Here is a 22,923-nt window from a genome sequence, read left to right as displayed (position 1 = left end):
GTAGTGAATTCTGCATGCAAAACCAGACAAATGACAAGACTGGGCCCAGTTTAATTGTGCAGTGCCCCTGTTCAGCAGCTTGGATTTGTTCCCTGAGAATAACTATAAAAAGGAATAATGAGTTCTGCTTTTATGGAACCAAAATGTGTCATTTAACCATGAAGCATGAAAGGCAGGAATAGCAGAACCTTGGAAACAAGTTTAATAGTAGTTAAAAACAGAGCACGCCTGAAAGCAAGATTTACACTCATTATTGTCAGCAGTGTACTGAAGTGAATAAGCCTGAAATAAATGATATGGATTTTTCCAAGCTCAGAGTTACAAATTACTGTTTATCATCAATTAAATGAGAAATGCACTGTATTATGGATTATCACAGCTGTCAGATTTGGAGAAACTATTTAAGAGTAAAAGAAAAAAGCATCAATCATAACAAATACACTTGGATCCCTAGAAGTCTAGACTTACCTATTTGTCTCTAATTTTAGCCTTCCTAGTTGAACAGTCAGTGATCTATGAGCAGCCTGGGAATCGTGGGAAACTGTAGAACTGAGTGTGCTCACACCTGAGGTAGCTATAGCATCTTCTATGACAATGCAAGGCCGTTGAATATTTTGATTCTGAGGCCGTTCATCATGATCTTCTTCAACTTCTATGTCATCCTGATCTGCTGTATCACTTTCAGATGCAAGACTAAAGTGTGGCCTCAGTTCTATTAGAAATAATGTTCATTATTAATAATCACAATAATAAAGTCATATTTAAATAATTATAGCTCATCCTAGAGTTTTGATTAAACCATGCCTGAAAAATTTGCAGCAAAAGGTTGTAATTGTGTTTCCAAAGGGTTTAAAAACAGCTTAAAAATGCTGCGATGGTTTAGTACATTTTAAACATTAGTTGGCTTCTGATGATCATTTACAATCTCCAAGCAGTAACAATCTGTACTTATTAATAGGATTCCAGATTTCGCTAGTATTTTTGTCATAAACCATGCAGATATCCCAGAATTCACTGTGTGTGCCACATAAAGCAAAGAAGGTGCAATACCTGCTCAAAGTTTGCAACATAACATGCTTGCATTCCTCTCGCACAAGGCTGCATACAAAACATACTGAAGTCAATGGGAGTCTCTCTGTTAACTTCAATAGTCTTTCAATCAGACCCTTAAAACTAAAAAACTCCTCTAAACACACTATGTAATGGATTTTAATGTGAATAAAACAAAATTCTGTAGGCAAGTGATTTGGCTAAAGTGTTGGCTTCAAACATATGTCTCAAATCTTTTTTCTTTATTTTGCTTTTCAGATTTACAGTGACGTATTTGTTTAAAGCCAGTGGACTTGGTTAAATACAGGACAGAATAAAAGTCAGACGTTAATTTTAAGTATTCTGATATATTCTGTTTTCCTTTTCTTCCTCTGTCAACATCACTCTAACTTCTAATCTTTGTTTTATATTTATTCTTGTTTTCGCTCCGATTTTAAATGGCTCCCTGGGGTATTCATTCCGAAGGTTGTCACTATTTGTATGAAGCATATTTAGCTACTTTTTCCCCTTCTCTTTTATACTATTTATGTTTTGAAACAGAGCAATAGCTTTTGAGATTTATTTTTAATGATCACTATCGCACACGGTATTTTAGGTTAAAGCAACAGTACCTATTAATTCCACTACCACCACCTTGGATTTACATTATATCCATCATGCGATGGATGCAGTCTTACATCCTCTAAATGCTCACTGCAGCTGCACACGAGATTGAAGGCTTTAGGGATTTTTCTAAAATAATCCCCAAATCTCTTTCCTGGTCACTAAACTGGTGCACTTTCTGTACAGCAAACATTTCCCCTCTTTATTCTTTCTCCTCAGTTTATAATTTTTCATATATCTGACCTGAACTACATTTTTCAAACTCTTAAATTACCATAAATTCTATACCTGGGGGCAGGGTTCCCATTCTTCCAAATTTAGCATTATCTGCAATTAGGATTATTTTACTTACCAAAACTATTACCCCCTAATGATAGATAATACTAAAAAAGTGGAGTAGCACTGTTCATTTTCATTTGTCAGAAGTCAGTTCTGACTATTGTATTAAGAGGGAATGTACTCTGCCTCCTGTTCCTTCCTTTACAGTAACTACCAATTCTTATCAGTTATGTAAAACATGTACTCCATTAAGTCTGTGGTATTCTTCTACAGTGTATTAACAAAGTAATGTCAATTTGCAAATTCCATCGTTAGTGATACACATCCTTCCTTTCCTTCTTCAACTGAGACTGGTTACCTCTAAGCCTTTCCCCCCCATATATTCTCCCATTTGATTCTTAATTTTTTCAGGCATTCCCCCTAATTGCTGGCAAACTCAGAAGCAGATTTCCCACCTTCCCAAGGGGAGTTTGCCCAGGATCCCCTCCATTTTCTCACTCTTCACTTCCACACATTGCAGTATGCTCTTCCACAGCTGAGCTAAGGTAGATTTTGACATTCTAAGGCCTGGTCTACACTGCGCAGGTGTGTGTGTGTGTGTTGATCTACTTAGATCTACTTACCACGGTGTCTTCACTGTGGGAAGTCGATGGCTGACGCTCTCCCGTCAACTCCACCTGCACCTCTCGCCCTAGTGGAGTACTTGAGTAGATGGGGAGAGCGCTCAGCGGTCGATTTATCACGTCTAGACTAGATGCGATAGATCGACCCCCTCTGGATCGATCGCTGCCCATTGATCCAGCAGTTAATGTAGACAAGCCCAAAGCTTCCAAAGGCAATGAAACTATACTTGCCCCAAATTGAGGAAAGCAGATTAATCCTCCACCAGTAATCCAAATTGAATTTTTTTTTTACAGTGAAAATGTTTGGATTCCAGTTAAACTATTATGCTACACTAAGGGACAACAATTTATTAGTCTTGTAACCAAGATCTAATAACTCCTCATCTTCCTCTTTGAATAGCTCCCAGTATGAAGTTTTTAGTTACAAATAAAGAATAAGCAGTAATAAAAACTCCTGTGGAATTTTCAGCACTCCAGTAAAACTAAAATCAGACATACAATGTAACTTGGAAGTATCAAATAAACAATTTATTGATAAGTTATTAGAAATTAGATTTTAACTGGCAAATGTTAATAAATATCCATTTCACCAACGCACACAAAATGATGAAAAAATATTTCTATAGATAATAATTGAAATGTACAGACAGGCAAAGTAAGAAATATGTTGCTTGAGAATTTAAGTTAAGAATATTTACTTTTTATATTTTGACACATATTGACGATTTCTGTTTTAACAGCTTAACTTTTAAAATTTCAATGTCTCCTGCCATTAAATAATTATTGTCTGACCTCTGATTGTCTGCCCCCACATAATTTCCCCAAAACCTGAACATGTTACCAAAAAAAAAAAAGCTTAAAAATAAACATTGATATTTCTGTCAAAATTGATTTTAAAAAATCAAATTCTTCACAGCCTATTTATCATTTACACTGAAGATAGCTACGCAAAACAGGAAGGACCTTAAATACTTAGGACTTTAGGATGGGAGTTTTCAAAAGCACGGAGTGGTGGCCTGACTCTTCTCCCATTGAAGTGAATTGGAATTGACTTCAGTGGGAGCAGAATTTAGGTCAACATACCACCATTAATACCAAGAAAAATGCACCATGCGTGGCAGTTAAGCTTGCAAAAAACATTTCAAAGAAACATTCACACTTCTCTAGTCACTTTGTCATTACTAGCAGCAAAGAATCCTGTGGCACCTTATAGACTAACAGACGTTTTGCAGCATGAGCTTTGGTGATACCCATACCACTTCTTTGAGTAGTGGAATCAGGGGGAAATTTTATATTATAAAGCAAAGCAAGCAAGCAGATAAAGAGGTTAGTTCACAATCAGGAGGAGGGGGCCCTCTAGCAGTTGAGGAGTGAAGGGAGGAGGAGAAAAACTGGTTTCTGGTTTGCAAGCACATTCTCACTTTTGTTTAATCCTGATGGATGGTGTCAAATTTGCAGATGAACTGGATGAACTGGAGCTCTCAGTCTGGTCTGAAGTTTTTTTTTTTGCTGCAGGATGGCCACCTTAAGATCTGCTATTGTGTGGAGGTTGTGTGGGTGTTCTCCTTGGTTTTGTTTTCCTCATTTCCATTATCTGATTTGTATCTATTATCTTTTTTCCCTTATTTTTCCCTTTTCTGATGTAGTACATAGCGAGGTTTGTTGCATGGATTGGTTCCTGAGCTAGAGTTACTATGGTGTGTGTGCAGTTTACTGTGAGAATATGCTTTCAGTTGCAGGTTTTCTGTGTGGGGGAAGGCCTGCCCCCCCCCACCTGTGAGTGTGGGTGTGGGGTCCAGGATGGGTTGTATGGCCTGATGATGCGCTGGAGGGTTTTTGGGGGGGGTTTGTGAGTGTGTGACAGTGTTGTCCTGTTGGTTTCTTTCTTGGTTTGTCTTTTTGTCTAGGGAGGCTTCTACACGTCTGGCTCTGTTGATCTGTTGTTTTTTTCTTTCAGCAGGTACTGTAGTTTTGAAGAATGCTTGGTGCTTTTTTTGGTGTGTGGTCTCTGTCTGTCTCTGTTTGTTGCAGATGAGATTCAGTGTGGCCACAGTGCTGGCTGTGGATCCCATGGGTCCAGATGATGAAGATGTCATCAATGTAGCGTAGTAGAGAAGAAGGCGTGGAGTGGACGGGAGCTGAGGGTTGTCCAGGTCAGCAAAATATTAAAATATTGGCATATTTGCGGGGTGCATGCTGCACATAGCACTGCCCTGATCTGGATATATATTATTGTCATTAAATTGTTGTGTGTGGGATAAAGGCACAGAGCTCAGCAGCAGTGTGGCAGTGGTGTGCTGTGGCATCACTGATACTGTTCCTGACAGCTTGTATTCCATCAGGAATGTTGAGTCCACATATCCAGACAGTCCTTCAGTGAGAGTTCCAATGCCTGAGAGATGGGGGCGTCCAGGATTTCCAGGTTTGTGGATTTTGGGCAGTAGATAGATCCTGGCTGGGGGGGGGCTCTAAGGTGTTGATTTGTGTTGTTGTTAGTGTAGGGAGTGTCCTGAGTAGCGGTGCAGTTCTTAGTGTATTTTCAGAGGGATCTGAGGAAGTGGCCTGTAGGAATTTGGGTGTTGGAGAGTTGTCTGGTGGCCTCTGTTGGTAGTCAGACCTGTTCATGATGACAACAGCACCTTTAGCCTCTTCCTGATTTGCAATGTCAGGATGGTGGTTGGTCTTGCGGCTGGCATTGTGTTCACATTTAGGTTAGTTTAGGCAAGCGATGCCATTTGTGTTTTTTTCACATTTCTGCCCTGTTCCGCCGAAGGAAGCATCTAATGCATAGGTCCAGACTGTCATTTCTCAGGAGGAGAGGGAGTCATGTGTTGGTTTCTCTTTTTGTGCTGTAGTGAGAGTGTAGTCCTGAGATCGCCACAGAACTGTATCATGTTGGTGTGGGTGGCAGGCAGAAGAGAGAAGAGAGATAGATAGGACAGACTGTTCTTCTGGGGGCTGTGTGTGGTTTAGACAGCTTACAGTCCTTTTTCTTTTGTAGAGAGTGAAGTGAGTAAATGTAGACTCTTGTCTTATTTTAGTGAAGTCCGTTGTATGGAAGTTTGGTTATTATGATTTGATGTTTTCCTGTTGCTGTATAGGGATGCTGATCAGGTGGTTCTCAGTTTTCTTTGATAGAGTAAGGCTCTCTTCTCACTGTGGTTACTTTTAGTCCATTAGGTATGATGTCCATCCGTTTACATTTGGAAAGGAAGATGATATCCGTCTGTATTTGTGCAAGTTTCTTCATGAGGTTGATGGATTTCCACTCCATTTGTCATTACTACAGACCTATGTTTCTCCCCAAAACCATATTTGTGATGTGTGAAATTTACCCCTGTAAAAATGGCCCACACACAGGGCCAGCTCCAGCGTTTTTGCCACCCCAAGCAGCAAAAATAAATAAATAAAAAGCCGCGATCGGCGGCACTTCCGCCGCCGCTTCATTCTTCGGCAGCAATTCGGTGGCAGGTCCTTCCCTCTGAGATAGACTGAGGGACTTTCCGCCGAGGAGCCGGATGTGCTCCCCTTTCCATTGGCCGCCCCAAGCACCTGCTTGCTGCGCTGGTGCCTGGAGCTGGCCCTGCCCACACAGTAGGGCTCAAGTAGAATTTAAGTAGTCCAAAGGGCTTGTGGAATAGCTCTATAAAAGGGCAATTTATACCCTATAGCAATTGCAAGGAAAATTGCCAGTCTCTACTAGCCACTTTTTATGCTGCAAATTTAGTACGCCCAATAAGAATGCACCCGCTGTACTGCTGAATGCAGCAGGTTCATTCTAAAGTTCCACTGTTTTCAATGGAGGAAAGCAGCATAGTGGGTGTGGCAAACTGGAAACAAATGGGTTAGCGTTTCTTTAACATGGAATCTTTCTCCTGGCCAACTCACACACAACAGAAGCCTACTAGCTGTAGAAGGAAAGAATGTCTGGCTACTACCCCTAGAGAGCATTTTTGGCCAGTGGAGCCACACAAGTTATTGTTACACTTCTTGGGTGGCCAACAGTCTGTACCTCAGAGCACATATTCAAAAGAGCTAAGTATGTTGGGTGCTGAGCTCTTTTGAGCTCTCTTTCATATCCAATGTGTGGATGCTGAGTACCTGAAAAATCTGGCCCTCTAAATGCACCAATAAGTCTACTACTGGTCACCCATTTGTCACTTATTATATTATGCATCCTGGAAAGGTGCGCTCCAAAATAGCTGGGACAACTCACCTATGAATACTTGGTTTGTGAAACAGCTAATGCATGTCAACAAAGACAAAAGGAGGTCATTGCAAGTTTCAAAAGCTTTTGTGAAGCATCATGATCACAGCACGATTAAAAACATTTCAAGCAATCAGAGATTAAATGTTTGCTGTGTCAGAGTGACTCACCGGGGATCAGAATAGTAATAGCAGTCTGCACAGCTTTTCGAATTATGCTGTCCAAGGCAAACATCCAGTGTGGCTTGATGTTGTGATTTCGTAAAACTTTATTGACCTGATGACAGAGAATGCAGTTCAGAAATCATTTTATCCCCAAAGCTGCACACAGCTGATAATATGATATTAAGCTCAGCTACACTGCATTAAAAACAGTGTTTTCCTTAAGTAACTTCATGGTGTCATTAGACAAGAAAATATAATAGCAGTGTTTCCAACTTTTGCAATATTGTTGTAAGTCTTGTGACATTTGTATTTTTCATAAAGTCTTAGCTCTTAGATTCAAGTGGTTGCATGAGACTCTTAGCCTTCATTTTTAAACAGGTAAGATTTTAGCCCTCAGGGTTGTGGAGAAAAACTGAAAAATGTGAACCCTGAATGCTTCAGCACCACAGGGCAAATAAAAATAAACCTTTTAAAAAAACAAATCTCATTACTTTTAAGCCAATCTCATGATTTTTTGGGGGGTGCTGACTCATGATTTTTGACTGCTTCAGTTGGGAAGACTGTAATACAGTTGTCTATTTTAAAATAAAGATGGGTGAACCCTCTTCAAAAAACAGTGTGAGGCACTTCCCACTTAAATAAGAAAGTAGCAATTTAATACTAGTTTACTTAAATGGAATTTTGCTAATTCTTTTAATGCTTCTAGTCTGGTTTGGGAAGGAAAGAGGATGTGGGTTTTCTCTGAAATTTAAAAATATCTGTAACAAGTTAAAGATTATTTTAGATTCCTTTCCATTGCCTCTTTCCTCCTATTTTTTGGCCAAGCATAACCCTGCTGATTTAGAAGTGGTGGCTAATGAAATTATAGCCCCTTCCATATCTACTGGCCTGGTACTGTCCTATCTGCGTATTCTTGCAGTGTTGCCTTCAAAACTTCATTCTCAACTACACTCTTAGTTCTCTGTAACTTATCAAAATTATTTTTCTGAGGCTGTTCCTTTCAAACTCTCAAAGGGCTGGAAGTGAGCCAAGAAAGGAGACAGCAAGGGTATGATGGGGTGGTGGATTATTCAAAAAACTTTTGAAGGACACCTAGGCAAAGATGACAGCAACAGCAGCCACTAGGTTTCACAAGCTGGCTCTCGAACTAGGCCACCAGGGCTATACAGGAAAAGCTGACAGGTGAAACCAACAGCAGTAGGACATATAAGGGAGCAGGACTCAAAACTTTTCAGCAAGACAAATTAAATTACATTTAGAAGTTCATTCTAATAAAAATCCATAAATGCCTCAGAGAAAAATTTCCTCTGTAGGGACTAATAGGATATTTTCTGTGTCTTTTCCTCAGGTTTTATTTTGAAGGCACTTCATGAAAACAAGATCAGCTTATTTCTGTCTTCTGAAGGTTGTCATGATCTTCTTATAGGAAATAACAGTGATGTCACAAAGATGATGATGTCTTTTGGGGATGGACAGAAGTTTAAATGAAGATGTGTTCTATTATTGCCCAAAGACAACTGTAAAATCTGTTCTCATTTCTTTATTACAGTGCCCACTAGATGGCATTGTCATGTTGTAAGAGAATTGCTAGCAAGCTGAATGTACATCATAAGAAGAATGCTATGCTGCTGAATAAACCCAACCACAGGGTTCAGAAACCAGTCAGGCAAGGAGTTGAGCACCTCCTGGGAGGTGTATTGATGTTATGAAAGTTGAGGCTGCTCAACACTTGCCTGGAAGTATTCAGCACCTTGCAGGATTGAGCCTTTAATGAGCACAAAGTTCAAGCTGTTTTCCACACTGAAGAGGCATGATATGACTTTGTCAAGGAACACAAACATCCATAGTAGTATGACTAAGCACTTTAGAATACAAAGCAAAACTTTTTTCCCCCCAGTGCCTTGATCAGGATATCCTGACTATCAGCCCTTATTATTACCCATGCGTCCTGAGAATAAAGGAGATAATTTTCCCCATTTTGAGCAATATCCTGATATCAGAGAAGAGTCTAATATCTCAATTTAAGCTGTTTTTCTGTGATAGAGGTCTGAGTCTACACAGCTGCCACTGACTTCAATGCTTTATCTAGGTCCCCTACAACCCTAGGACCTGGATTCAAAAAGTTCCTGTTTTAACTATTTCCTGTTCCCAGGAAATGGAGGAGGCCTGTCCTAAAATAAGCACTGTATTTGGAAGAGGAGAAAGTAACAGAAGAGAGGCCTGCGTCTGGGATGCTGAAATATCATCATTGGGAGGACTGCCTTGTAACTGAATGATATATAATGGGACAAAAAACTCCTACCAAAAGAGTCACTGTGTGGAAACAAATGCTTAGACTTACCAGATACAGACATTAAGTGCCACCCATTCTGGTATCTCTAGAATGGTCCCTGTTCTCATACACATGCCCTGTTTTCTGTAATGTCAGTTTTCAGGATACTAAAATTGCAAAATTCTTTCTGATTGGGACCGCATAGCCAGCCAGATTCTTCTCCTAAAACATCCCAATTGCTGTAAATAGTGATTCTCGGCCATTTGCCTTCACCAATAAATTGCATGGTGATACAAAGCTGCTTCTATCTGAACTTCTACCTCAACCTCTGACTGCTGTCTAACTGCTTTGTTACCCTCCACCGGGAAAGAGAAATTCCCAATAAACCCCAGCTTCTTCACTGGGACTCTTCTTGGTAGGATCCCAGGACTATTTTGTTTAAAGCCTTCTGTTTACTTTCTTTTTATGGCCTCTTCAGCAGGCTAGCTCATCATCTTTTACCCAATGACAGATTTTAAAGAACTTCCTCAGGTCAGTGAGCTTTCAAGTCAAGATGTGGGTAATCTGCTAAATTTACTATGGGACTGAGTACAAGGTGGAACAGAAGACTGTATGAGCAAGGTGGTGTTCAAATTGGAAATAAGATAATGTACATGCATCTGGAGTTACCACAACCAATGCCATGACAATAGTGAGGTAGCTGTTCTTCTGTACCCGTTATTGTGCACATTAATGGAGTTCAAGTATTCTGAATTGTGCTATTTCATGCTTGTGACATCATTAGGCATTTTATACAAAGGGAATGAGTCAGGAGTGTACTGCAATTTATCAAACATTCAGAGATTTTTTTCATTCAGTTCATATGATCATGGCTTAGATTTAAAGGGGCAAAAGGCCTCCTGCTTTGTATTGGATTAAATATCTGATATGGAAGCTTTGACTTTGTTGTGCATTATTAATGCTGCAGCCCGGGCTTGATCCATGACGTATTGCAAGACTAAACAGAACAGAAGGCAGGAGGAGGACATTCAAGGTGAAAAACTCCATGAGGGAGGCAGGAAACCTTCCTGCAATTGCTTTATTTTCTATGCTGGCCTTCTGGGGAAGTGGTATATAATTCTGTGCTCACTTACACCCTGTACAAGACCAGGCAACCTTTTCAAATAGTCTCTTTACTTTTGGAGAGCCCTAGATTTAAAATGTTCATGGAGGCATCACCTTGAGGGCCCTTCTTTTGTCTTTATGTCATTTTAACCTCATGGATCCAACCAGGGCACAAAGTCAGACTCTCCCAATATCAGTTATTCAGCCCCGAATGAAACAAGATAACTTTTGCCCCTTTAAAATGAGTGTTAGCAGAGAATTTGTAATAACATTTAAAGCAGGCTCTGGGACAGCAATATTGTTTTTTAATAAGATGGCTATTTAAAGGGACTCCATTTCTGTGTCCTATTTATCATTGTGGGGATTGCCAGTATTACATTAGCTACTGGCATTTCATCATAGTTTGGGGTGAAGGTTTACAACTCAGATTTGGCCAAATATTGCTACTGGATCACTTGCATTGGGACAGGAATACAACGGCAATATTATAAACTAGGTATGGTTTAGTTTGTTGGGATTTTTTAAATGCATTAATTTCTTAGCTGAGTCAAGTCCAAGAGATCTGTATACATGCAGCACAATTTTGTATTTATTCACAAAAAAAGCCCAACCATTACATTTTTGAGGCTTTCCTACTTGAGGAATATGGTGTAATATTTTCAGAAGCATGCTGGACCCTCCTGCTGTTTATCTGTGAAGACGCATAGATCTTGGGGAAGGGAAATAGTGATTGCGGTCAGGACATACTTGCTGCCCAAAGGATCACATGGAAGCCAAGCCAAAAGCTGACTGTGGGCGGAAGGTTCCAATTGTTATTATTAGAATTGGAGCCCTCAAGTGTTCTCATTTGGGTAACTCTGGGCTGAAGTCAATGAATTTTCATCAGCTTATGCCAGTCTTTAATTTGGCCTTTAACTGAGACTTCATATAGCAAAACTTCTGAAAGTGTCTACTTACAGCATCTTGAAAACCAAATAGCACCAACTGGACTTGACTAATACCGTGACTGTCAAAGTCTAACTCCAGTTTCAGTTTTGAAAGAGTGGTTGCAATGATTTTGCGATCAGTCGACCTTACAAATTCTCTGAGGCTGGCAACGAGAGTTGTGATGTGCTCCCATTTTAGTTTGGGTTCTTCAGCTCCCTGTTAGAGGAACAAAAAGGAACAAATTCAGCCTAAAGCACATATCTTAAATTTTATATCCAATGGTTTTAACCAATATGAGTTGATGCACGATAAATAACCTTTGCCCCCTCTACATTCCAGAAAATTTACCTCTAAAACAGACATTCCTTTAATTACCAAAAAGTATATGCTGCACAGTCCCACTCATTTATTTTGTGCAAGTAATATATTTCAGCAGGATATATGGAGAAAATGCATATCTCACTATTATTAAAACTTTTAGGTCCAGAGAGTGAAATTCATTCTCTGCTGAGGACCACTACAAGGTGAAGTCCTAATTTAGGCCTTAAAGTAGGGCTTAAGTGGTTCTTCCTTGATGCAGAGGGCTTTGTAAGGGGAGAATTTCATCCCAAGTGCTTAACTCCATGCAGAAGGTTCACCACAATATGGAATTTTCACACTATAGCTACACTTACATATGGCCTGAATTTTTCACAGACTACTATCAACATACTGTGTATGCAATCAATGATCTGTCTCATTCACATGTGTGCTCACATTTCTGAAATCTCTACTTTATGTTAAAGCTTCTGTCAGCTAAGAATATATCAAAATGCATGAAAGGTAATTTTTGGAGAATACTACAGAAAGCAATAGGTATGGGGTCAGAGGGTTTTTTTTTAATAGCTTTCAATTATGCCAGCTGAAATTAAATCTGAATTACAATTGTGGGAAAAGAAATATGAAAATATCACAAGTCATTAAAATAAACTTAAGGGGAAAAATTTTAGTTACTCACATATATTACAGGGAGTTATTTTGATTAATGTCAGATAAATATTTGAAGAGATACCTAACATTGATTTCTGAAGCAGAAGAGCACGTTGCTTTTTGCTTCCTGCTATTTTTTCCATTCTTCTGTCATGACTATGTCATGCCTCAGAAATTTCTCAGTATATAAATAATTCAGTTTTGTCCTCTTCCATTTATTTACATTGTTCCATTGACACATGCACTGATAGTTATATCTGTTATAGCAGCACTTCAACAAATAGAGGTTCTTGGGCACATCTGTTTTACTTCCTCCAGTTTTTAACCCTTCTCTACCACTATTTCAATGACTGATTCTACAAGAACTAGATAACCTCATTCTATTGTTATGGCAACAGTTTCTATCCACAGCAATAATGCTAGGTACCTTTAGAAAGGTTTAGAAAGCAAATCAGACATTGAAATTTGAAGCATAATTTCTTGATCATACCTTTTTTAAAAATCTAAATACCCTGGACCATAATTTACATACAAAGCATGATTTAGAATGATTCAGCCTTGAGAATGAAATGCAGTTACAGACTGCAAAAACAATGACAAAAATCACATCATCTGACTACAGTGTTGCAACATTTGCAGTGTGATGAAGAATTGTTGATTATTCCACATCCTCCTGTACTGATACCAGAATGAATCACCCAGAGTAGTGTCAGGAGGTAATGCGTTATTATTGTGTGGCTTTCTGCAGCTCCATCTGACACGCTCTTCTCCCTCCCTCCACCTCCACTCCTAACTGCTGTGAGGGATGGGGCTGTTTGTTTCAATTGCTCGTTTTCATAGCAGCTTGAAAGGACAGGGATGTGTCTAGTCTATTTTACTTGGCACACCTGCTATAGTCTGACATGAGACCAACTTGGGCAAAGGAACCAGCCAGATGCACAAACTCCAAAAGAGACACATGTAACTCTAGAGCCACAGGTTGAATCCCTGGCTTACACTTTTGGAGTTGATTAGACTGATCATTACATATATTAAGCCATCATCCTTTATTAGTCCTGTTAGAAAAAAATGTTGGAAAAAATGAAATTTCATTAAAATGTTCATATATTTTCTTCCATTGTTCAACCAGGTGATATCTGTGCGCACACAGAGGCAGTAGTTATGAATAAGGTAAAATACAAATGTACCGCAACACAAATATAATTTTGGTGCATATTTTTATCATCAATACAATTGCATTCTCTCAAGTCCTACATTATATCAGCCACCTATAGTTTATCAAACCTTATTTTGTGCCTGACACCTGGTTTAATGTATATATTTACACATATGCATGTACACGCTTACTGGAAACCTGCAAAATTACATGCTATTTTTGTCTGCCTGCAAGTTATTTTACCTGAGCTAAGGCTTCCATTAAGTTCCTCACCACCTTCTCTTGGTCCTCTGTTAATATTCTGTGGAGAGTGGCTCTTCGTTCACTGTCCTTTTTTAGCATGAAGAACCCAGAATCTTTCTCTTCAGGTGAAGGAGGAGCACTATGATCCTCAAAATTCTCATCTGGGATGCTGAAAGTTTACATGATGAAAATTAACATTTAAAAAAAAAAACAAAAAAAACTACATTCCTAATCCCTGAAGCAACATGAAGACAACATAGCTCTTACCTCAGAAAAAGGGACTGGATTCCTTTTGCATCTTTTTCTCCACACGATTTGGCTCTTGATTTGAAAGAGAATGGATCAATTTTTAAGTCGGTGTCAGGTGAAACAGAGCCATATTCACTGCTACTGCTTGTATCTTCTACCAGAACAGGAACAGGCAAAGATATGCTCCGAAGATATTCTACTCATGAAGGAACAATCAGAAAATTAGTGTTTCAAAACCATCACAAATGGTCTAAGCTACAATGGCTATACCTTAATTCTGAAAAGGAAGTTATTCTTTTAAGATGAGGCAGAAAAGGTAAACTCCAACCTCCCACCTCAGTTACACATATATATATAAAAAATGCATTTTAAGATGTTACTTGAAAAGAGCTCTCAGCTACTGGAAGGAGTCACAACGTATTTTAGATGAAGAGTTCTTAGAGACTGGGACCATCTCAACTTACTGGGCATTATGGTCTTTACAAAGTTAAGATATAATACACTCCCAGAGCTACAGTGCTTATGTATACACTCATTCCAGAGCACCTCTAAGCATTCTCTCAGAGTATTGTATCTCAGCACAGAGAGTCCGCCCAAGACCCTTGCAACAATTTAAGCCTTACATTAGGGGCCCAATCCTTCTCTCTTTGAAGTCAATGGCAAAAGTCCAATTGACTTCAATGGGAACAAATTTCAAGCTAAAGTGGTGCTAGGCCAGGTGTGGGCAAACTACGACCCATGGGCCGGATCTGGCCCCTCAGGGCTTTGGATGCAGCCTGCAGGATTGCCCCCTGCGGCGCCACGGGCCCTGCGCTGCTCTCCAGAAGCGGCTGGCACCACACCCCTGCGACCCCCGGGCATTATTCTTGCCTCCAGGCACCACCCCCCACAGCTCCTATTGGCCGGGAACAGGGAACCGCGGCCAATGGGAGCTTCGGGGGAGGTACCTGGAGGCGTAGCAAGGGCAGCGCACGTGGAGCCCTCCTCCTCCCCACCCCCAGGGGTCGCAGCACTTCCTGGAGCAGCACGGGGCCGGAGACAGGGCAGGCAGGCAGGGAGCCTGCCCTGGCCCCGGTGCACACCGCTGCCACCCTGGAGCCCGAACCCCTCCTGCACCCCACCCCCCAACTCCCTGCCCTGAGCCCCCTGCCTGCACCTCGCACCTCTCCTGCACCCCAACTCCCTGCCCTGAGCCCCCTCAAACACCGCACACCCCTCCTGCACCCCAACCCCCTTCCCTGAGCCCCCCGTCCCGCACCCCAACCCCCTGCCCTGGCCCTGCATACAATTTCCCCATCCAAATGTGGCCTTCGGCCCAAAAAGTTTGCCCACCCCTGTGCTAGGCTCTTCACACAAGCCCTCTATACTAAGCTAAATTTCACCCTAGGTGAATTTGGAAGATAATCCGGGGTTGGTTTTTTTGGACAAAAGTGTGACACATGCAAGTTAACTCTGAGTTAGCTGCTTCTATAAACAGCACACTTGCTGTTGTGGAAAGAAGTTTCTGAATTCTCATTCAAACTTAGGGTGACCAGACAGCAAGTGTGAAAAATCGGAATTGGGGGGAAGAGGGGGGAATAGGTGCCTATATCAGACAAAGCCCCAAATAGCGGGACTGTCCCTATAAAATCAGGACATCTGGTCACCCTATTCAAACTCTTATATGGCATCTCAGAGTTTAGGTAATTGAAAAAATGATTAAAAATTAAGACAAAGAGTACTATTCCAAGCAAAAGTCCCTTTGACACCTTGCTGTTTCAGGTGTTATGCACCATTTCGACTGGAACTGTTACTATAAACAACAAGGCAGGTCCATGATAGGCAAGATATTAGCCACCTGCCCTGTCAAACCGTAACCTAACCTGATTATATACAGCACTGGTTCTCAACCGGGGATCCACGCCCCTCTGGGGGTCCACAAGACCTTTCAAGTGGGCTGTGGGGCCCCGTGGGGCTGAAGCCCTGATCCCTGGCACCCTGCCCTTCCCACCCCCGCCTCTAAGCATGGGGCTGAATCCCAGAGGCCTGAGCCCTGGTGCTCCCTGTGGGGCAGAAGCCCTGAGCCCCTGGGCAGAGTTGGAGACATGGAGGACATTGCCCCCCCTTCCCCCCCAAGTGCAGCACAATAGCACGGCAGTCTCAGGGGCAGCTCCACACTTCTCCCCACCTCCTCTCCCCACCACCTGGCCAGGTTGGAGGTGGGAAGCAGGAGCCAGGCAGTGCAGGGCAGCTGCTGCTCTGGCTGGTGCCATGGAGCAGGCAGCGGCAGTGTTCCCTCCTCTCCTAATGGTGACCACGTTGAAACTGCTCCTCAGCTCCCAGCCCACTTCGCTCACGCAGCTGGTAAGAGCCACCTGGGCAGGGAGACCTGGCTCCGTGGCTGGCAGAGCCCTCAGGGAATAGGGACCACAGGGGAGTCCTCCCAGCACACAGCTCCTAATACTCCTCTCCCTACACCCTGAGCTACCCCCTGCCTGCACACAGCCCTACCTACTCCCTCCCTTCACCCTAAGCTGTTTTCAAACTTTTTGAGCTAAGCCTCACACCTTTGAGTTATAATTTTTGGTTGCATGTCCCCCCCAACCCAGACAGGCTGGGTGGCCTGCTAAGATAAGTCAAGGAGTGGAGGTAGCGCTCCCTCCCTGGACCATGCGGAGATGGCTCGAGCCCCACTGGACCCTGCCCCCCCCAAAAAATAGAAGTCAAACTATGCTTATGCCCCAGGTCCCAGCACTGAGACACTCCCCTCCCCTGCCCCCCACTGGGCCCTGGAGTTTTTATAGCATGTTGAGGAGGGCCTCAGACAGAAAAAGGTTGAGAACCCCTTTAAACCTATGTGATCAGGTTATGGCTTCCTAAGAATGATAGACTGTTCGGTTTGATAATTGTGTCTAATTATCTCATCTGTGCAGTTTTTAGGTGTGGTAATTTACCGCAGAGTGAGTAAATGATTTTCGTTCTATCAACATAGTTACACGTTCTGAGGAAAAAATTTAGATTATTAAAACTCACCATTTGAGTTAGCTGAAAGAGCTGTGGGAGGAAAAGCAAACAAAAATATTCATCATATGGTAAATTTAACTGAGCAAATATAGTGTAGGTAATAAATTCTTTCCTCTCAGTTGTACTGTGCATGCTAACAATATCTAGACTGTCATTTACCTAATCAGTCTCTGATTTCAATTGAAAAGAGATATTGGAATTTAATCTATTTTTATTTGTTGTTTTTTTCTCCAAACAAGTTAATATGGTGATCTAACATTTCTTCTTTATTTTAGGTATCTTGATAAAAATGTTTTCTTAAATGCAGCAGGCATTTTTTCCATATTTAAATAAATACATCACTTATGCTGTCAAAGAAACCACTTGTGCTCCACAATTTAAAACCAAAACCAAAACCAGTGATATAATCTGTGTAATAACGTTGTATACAGTAGCTAAAGAAAGAAGATTCTTCTATTCAGTTTAAGTTTAAAATAAATTTCAAACATCTTAATATTTCTAGCAATGGTAACCCTTAGAAAAAATGAATCTCAGTTTGCTTTAATGCCTGTCAAAGAAATCAAAGCTTTCAACAAATTTTGCAGTCTTTTATATTAAACTATTTTTGCTTTGTAATCAACAAATGTTGCTTATTAATCAGTTGTGCAAGTATGCTTTAAATTAGAACATTTCTAAGGACTTTCTGAAACTATATAAAATACTTTATCTGGAACATTTCCATACAAGTGGTGATAGAATTATGCTCTTACAGAATCATAGCACTGGAAGGGACCTTGAGAGGTCATCTAGTCCAGTCCACTGTTATAGACCTGTTCTGCTTCCATTGGTCATAGATAAATAGAGGTTTACTACTGAATATTCATCAAGACAGAGGATACATTGCTTTAGTCTCTGAGGTTATGACCTATGGTTATAGGAAACAGTCTCTTTAATGAGGTAGAATCTACCAGATACATCTCAGTGATACAATTACCTGAGAGTTTTGTTTGGGATTTTCTCTTCTTGCTTGAAATCTTTAAAAACTCATCTACAAGTAGTTCATTAGCAAAAGTTCGCTTGTCAGGGTCTGGTTCAAAGCAACGCAGTATGAAGGCTTTGGCCTCTGCTGACATGGATTCAGGAATCTCTGGGTGTATTTTAAACATTCCCACCTGAGAGAGATGAAAGAGTAAACAAAGAGAAATCAGAAGTCTTTTCTCATACATGTTGCTATCTTCTTTTGATACAGTCTAAAACCTCTTCCTTAAAACCTACTGAAATCAATTAAACAAAATCACCATTAATGACCTGCATTTTACTAGAATATCTGAAAAATTCTCTCGCTCCCAAAGAGGGTCTCACAGAAAGAGGATGCACTGCTCACTGGCTCACATGTTAAAAAGGAATAGACATAAAAAAAATGTAACAGATTTGTGAACAGCCTTTTGTTGCTCCATTTCTGTCTTCTTCAAAACAATACAGCACTCCCCCTCAATTGAATCACATCAGATAACACATTCATTCTAATATGCTCATTAAAGAGGCATTTCCTTTATCTTATCCTTGCTGTTCTCCTACTCTCTGTCTTTTAATACAGTCATAAGATTTCCTTTGTTTACAAAAAACAATGGACCTGAACAGAACAGTCTAAGAAAGAGGTCTTACCTTAAACATAGCTGCCTGTGGCTCTCCCAGTTCATAAAATGGAGGCTTCCCTGTGGCCATTTCAATGATGGTGCACCCCAAAGACCAGATGTCGGCAGCTTTCCCATAGCCTCGTGGCCCTTTGTCTATTATTTCTGGTGCCATATACTGAAGGGTACCTGATTAAAAACACACTTTTTAAAATTTAAAACTCAGATGATGAGGGAGGCAGCTAAGGACAGGGGAACAATGCGTATGGGCAGGGAGGAATGTTCGTAATTTAAAAAAATTATCCTCATAGATTTCAAAAGAATACTTTTAGTTAAGGCCAAAAGTGAATGATGTTTGCTACTGATCTGATCTGAAGTCCCCTGAAGTCAATGTTGAAACTCAATGGACTTCAGTGGACTTTGGATCAGGTCCTATTTTCACAGTCACATTATATGCCAACAGAAAAAATTAGGAGGGTAATTTTGAATTGGATTCAGAGATGGAAAGGAACTGATTAGTGAAGTGATAGGATTCTACTTCTTGGAGGGAAAGAGCCATTTAACCATAGCATTCTGCACTCTCAAATTCAGAGAGCAAGAATTTAGCAAACACTGAAAGAGGGAATTGAAATACACACGTTGATTATTAATTATATATATAATACCCACAGTTCAATAAGTTTGAATTAGATTTTCAAGCAGGAGGAAGATCAAATTAAGGACAAATTCTTGAGGTGGAGTTAGGCAGACTAAGCAAACAAAGGAAAAGTTACGTTTGGGTCAGTGAGGCAGCAAGATTAAAAACTGTGTACACAAGAATGATAATCAGGAACCTGGGGAAAAGAGGCCTATCTTGCCTAGGAGGATTTGAATCTCTCAGTAATGTCAGCAATGGCATTCCTCTCTACCAGCGCATACAATTCAACTTACTAAGATAAAGTTTATAATTTAAGGTTAAGCAAGTAAAACAAGCCCATTCCTCCATCTACTATATACACAGATTTGAAGTCCATGGAGGTTCTGCATGTGAAGCAGCTGCAGGATCTGACCCTGCATTCATAACTATTCTTCTTTTGCTTTCAAATTGGAAGACACTGGTAAACTAGAAACATACCAGTGAAAGTTTCAGTACACGGATTGATCCCCGCAAGTCTCTTTGATGTGCCAAAGTCTGAAATCTTTAGAACTCCACTGTATGTGTTGATAAGCACGTTATCACCCTGAAGGACAGAACATTTAGACCAATTATTTTTCTCTAGTAACTGTTAATGTAAGACAACTTGCAGCACACATTTTCAAAGTGTATTCTTTTATACACAGTAATTACTCTAAAGGGATATTTAAGGTGGTGGGAGGGAAGAAATCATTGTTGCTGCCTTCTACAGTTCCATTTTAAGGTACTCCCTCTCTAAAGTGAAACATCAGGACCTGTGTATGCTTCCCCATCTACAAAATTTCCGTAAAGAATACTGATAGAGGAAAGAAACACCAAAGATTCACAAGATTCTTCCAACTTTTTCAGAAAAATGATTTCCCATTGTCAGGTCTGCATTAAGAATCTCATTGTGGAAGCTCCTTCTTTCCTCCCAACCCTTTTAAACTCTTTCCCAACTTGCCGCAGAGTATTTTTTATTTGACTTTTCCCTGTTAAATGTACCCAAGACTGTGATTCATAGCACCTTCTCACCTTTATGTCTCGATGCACTATCTGATTATCATGGAGGTATTTTAATCCTTCAAGAATCTGCTTGGTGTAAAAACCAATTGTCTGCTCGTTATCTTTTAGTGGTCCCCATTTTGAACGCAGAAGAGCAGAAAGGCTGCCTATAAATTTTTTGGGGGGGAAAAAACCAGAGTAAACTTAGCTCACAGATTGTTCTTTCTGGCCTTTGCTTGTGTCAAGTAATAAATGTAACCACACTACCAGGAACAGAATACACCTTTACTAAAATGTAGACATCCTCCATAACACCAAACATTCTTACATTTATCTATAATCAAACTTTTAAAAAAATCTGTATTTCTTTTCATTCATGATGATCGATTGGCTAAACAGTACTCAGTGTTGTTGCTTTTAAATAATGCCAAACAAACTCAAAACCAGCACTGAACTCTCAGGAAAAAAAAATCAAGCAAGTCTCAACCCCTGACACAACACAGTTGGTGAACTTTCCTCACCAAAGCTCTGTCCGCCCTCCGCCCCGATAAACAATCGTCCCATAAAACTCTACACCCTTCAGATATCTGGGCAAAAGGACAGGCCTTGAAGTATGCACTTCCAGGTCAACACTCCCAGACCGAGAGTGTGGAAATTTGTTCCATAACGACAGGCCCCTCATGTAGAATGCTTTACAATCAGTCTCCTTCTTCTTTGTTAAACCAGGAGGAATCCAATTTGAACAGCTCCGCCAACCATAGCTGGAGCAATATGGCCTAGGGAGAGATGTGGTCTTTCAAGTAAGCAGATCCCACACCATTTAGTATACTGCTAATCATAGTCACACTTCTTTGCCTGTAGAGAAGCAGACTGAAAGGAAGCATTAAGGAAATGTCTCTAAGTATGTGTGGAGAGATTTTGTAGAAAAGCTTAATTCAAGGGATAGATTTTGTATTTAGTTCTAACTGCTCATTTCACGTAGGAGTGAGTTCCATAGTCCAGACTGGGCTTCCATGAAGATTCTGTCTCCTCCATCCATTTATCACCTTTTCCCAACAGTTTCATATTTCCAGTGGAACGTAAGTGCTAATGGAGGTCATGGTCATAGAAGGAGAGGTGCTCTCTCAGATGGCTACGGCCAATACTATGCAGAGTTTATATTAAAATAGAGACCTTGACTGGGACTTTGTATTCAATCAGGAGCCTGTGTAAAGAGCACAGCACTGGGGTGGTTTGTTCACAGTGATCTGTACTGCTCAGCAGACTAGCTTCTACAGTCTCTACTAGATGAAGCTTTTGAAAGATGTAAGGTATCATTCCTAGATATGAGTTGCAATTAATTGAGCCTACAGGTCATGAATATGTGGATTACTACAGCCAGGACTGTGCTTAATAGGATGGGGTGCAGTCTTGTAGCTAGCCACAGATAGAAATGTGTATTTTTTGCAGATGTGGCATTTAGGGCCTCCACAAACATTGCAAATTAAGAGATCCTTGACTTTAAAAAATCAGCAATGCCTTCAATCAAAGATGATATTATGGAAGAGGAAAGGTCTTCAAATCACTTCCTTTTTCCTACCAGCATCACTTTTGTCTTGCCTATATTAAGTTCCAGGCAGCTGATCTTCATCTAGATTCTTCATCTCCCCATGGCATTTGAAAAGCTCTGAGTTGGTGGCGGCTACATCTCATATGACGGTGGTGTACAACTGGGTATTGTCTGCACATTGCTGACATTTCAGACAACAAACCTTTTCCCCACATGGTTTTATACAGATGACTGAGATGGTAGCATGACTGATCTGTGGGATTTCTCAAGTGGTGAATAGAAAGAAAGAATAATTACACATCACAACCTGCTGGGTGAGGCCTAGCAGGAAGGACTCTAAATAGACTCGGTAATTTCAGTGCATCCCTGCAGCCTCTTTGGCAATCAACTATACTGAATGCTTCAAAGAAGTCTATGAGGATGACTGTGGATTGTTTCCCCAGTCTATATACTGGAGGAACTCATCTGTCACAGCAACAAGTGCTGACTCTATACCATGCCCTACTCTGAACCCTGATCAAGTTGGATCCAGGCACCTTGGCAACAATTGCCCAACTATGCTGGAAGAAGCACAGGCGACACTGGATATGGTTTAATTAGGCTGCAACTTTATTCTTAAATGTTTGGGAGTACCCGGCAGATAAAAGTGTACAGTGCAGGTAATTCCATAATCATTTCAATATATACCCAGGGACTTCCGTCAGCCCTCTTACCCATCCTGGTCCCCAGCCAACCCCCCCTCCCTGAACGAGGGTTGAGGGGAGCCTACAAGGGATGAAGGAGTTGGCTCCCTAACATACCAGTCATTTTCCTCTCCTTTAAAGAATACCACCTTTAAATCCTTTAGCAATCCATTTTATCGGATCACTGTAACCCTTCCCTATGGGGTACCTGCACTGGACATGTAACATAAGGAGGTGCCAGCAATTAGCTCAGCTGCCTCCCCACCATTCCTAGCAGGGTTCCCAGACATATCCTAACACCACCTTTAAAATCAGCCAAAAACAGGTTAGCTCCTAAGTCTGAGAGGTGGGCCCCATACATCCTGGCTTTCCCTGCACTCACATGGACCTATATAATCCCTCCTCTCTGCCAGTCACCTGTGGGGGATGGGTCAGAGTCCTCACCCTGACCTGGTCTGCAGCTGCATCAAAGTCACTCCTAGACTCTCTAGCCCATAAAGGGGCAGACACCTTTTCCCAACAAGCCAGACAACAGCCCCCACTGCTTAATGTGCAGTGAGGTCATTCTAGCC

The 22,923-nt window shown here is 41.0% G+C and overlaps 1 protein-coding gene across 5 annotated transcripts in view; it reads right to left on the bottom strand.

Moving 5' to 3' along the window:
• Positions 1-22,923, bottom strand: part of MAP3K5 (mitogen-activated protein kinase kinase kinase 5) — a 180,503-nt gene that overhangs the window by 8,113 nt on the left and 149,467 nt on the right. For all 5 annotated transcript variants that reach the window (XR_005597031.1, XM_039532599.1, XM_039532598.1 and 2 more), the window contains 10 exons: positions 20,150-20,286; positions 19,577-19,682; positions 18,494-18,651; positions 17,823-18,000; positions 16,859-16,879; positions 13,865-14,042; positions 13,598-13,766; positions 11,260-11,445; positions 6,933-7,038; positions 469-712 (listed from right to left, as the gene is read on the bottom strand). Coding sequence is in view for 4 of the 5 variants with exons in the window: in XM_039532599.1 (XP_039388533.1) it covers positions 469-712; positions 6,933-7,038; positions 11,260-11,445; positions 13,598-13,766; positions 13,865-14,042; positions 16,859-16,879; positions 17,823-18,000; positions 18,494-18,651; positions 19,577-19,682; positions 20,150-20,286 (1,483 nt within the window). In the remaining variant the exon portion in view is untranslated. The remainder of the gene's footprint in view (positions 1-468; positions 713-6,932; positions 7,039-11,259; positions 11,446-13,597; positions 13,767-13,864; positions 14,043-16,858; positions 16,880-17,822; positions 18,001-18,493; positions 18,652-19,576; positions 19,683-20,149; positions 20,287-22,923) is intronic.

Source organism: Mauremys reevesii, linkage group 3 (assembly GCF_016161935.1).
Source record: "Mauremys reevesii isolate NIE-2019 linkage group 3, ASM1616193v1, whole genome shotgun sequence".
NCBI lineage: Eukaryota > Metazoa > Chordata > Testudines > Geoemydidae > Mauremys > Mauremys reevesii.
This window is presented reverse-complemented; position numbering and strand designations above follow the sequence as displayed.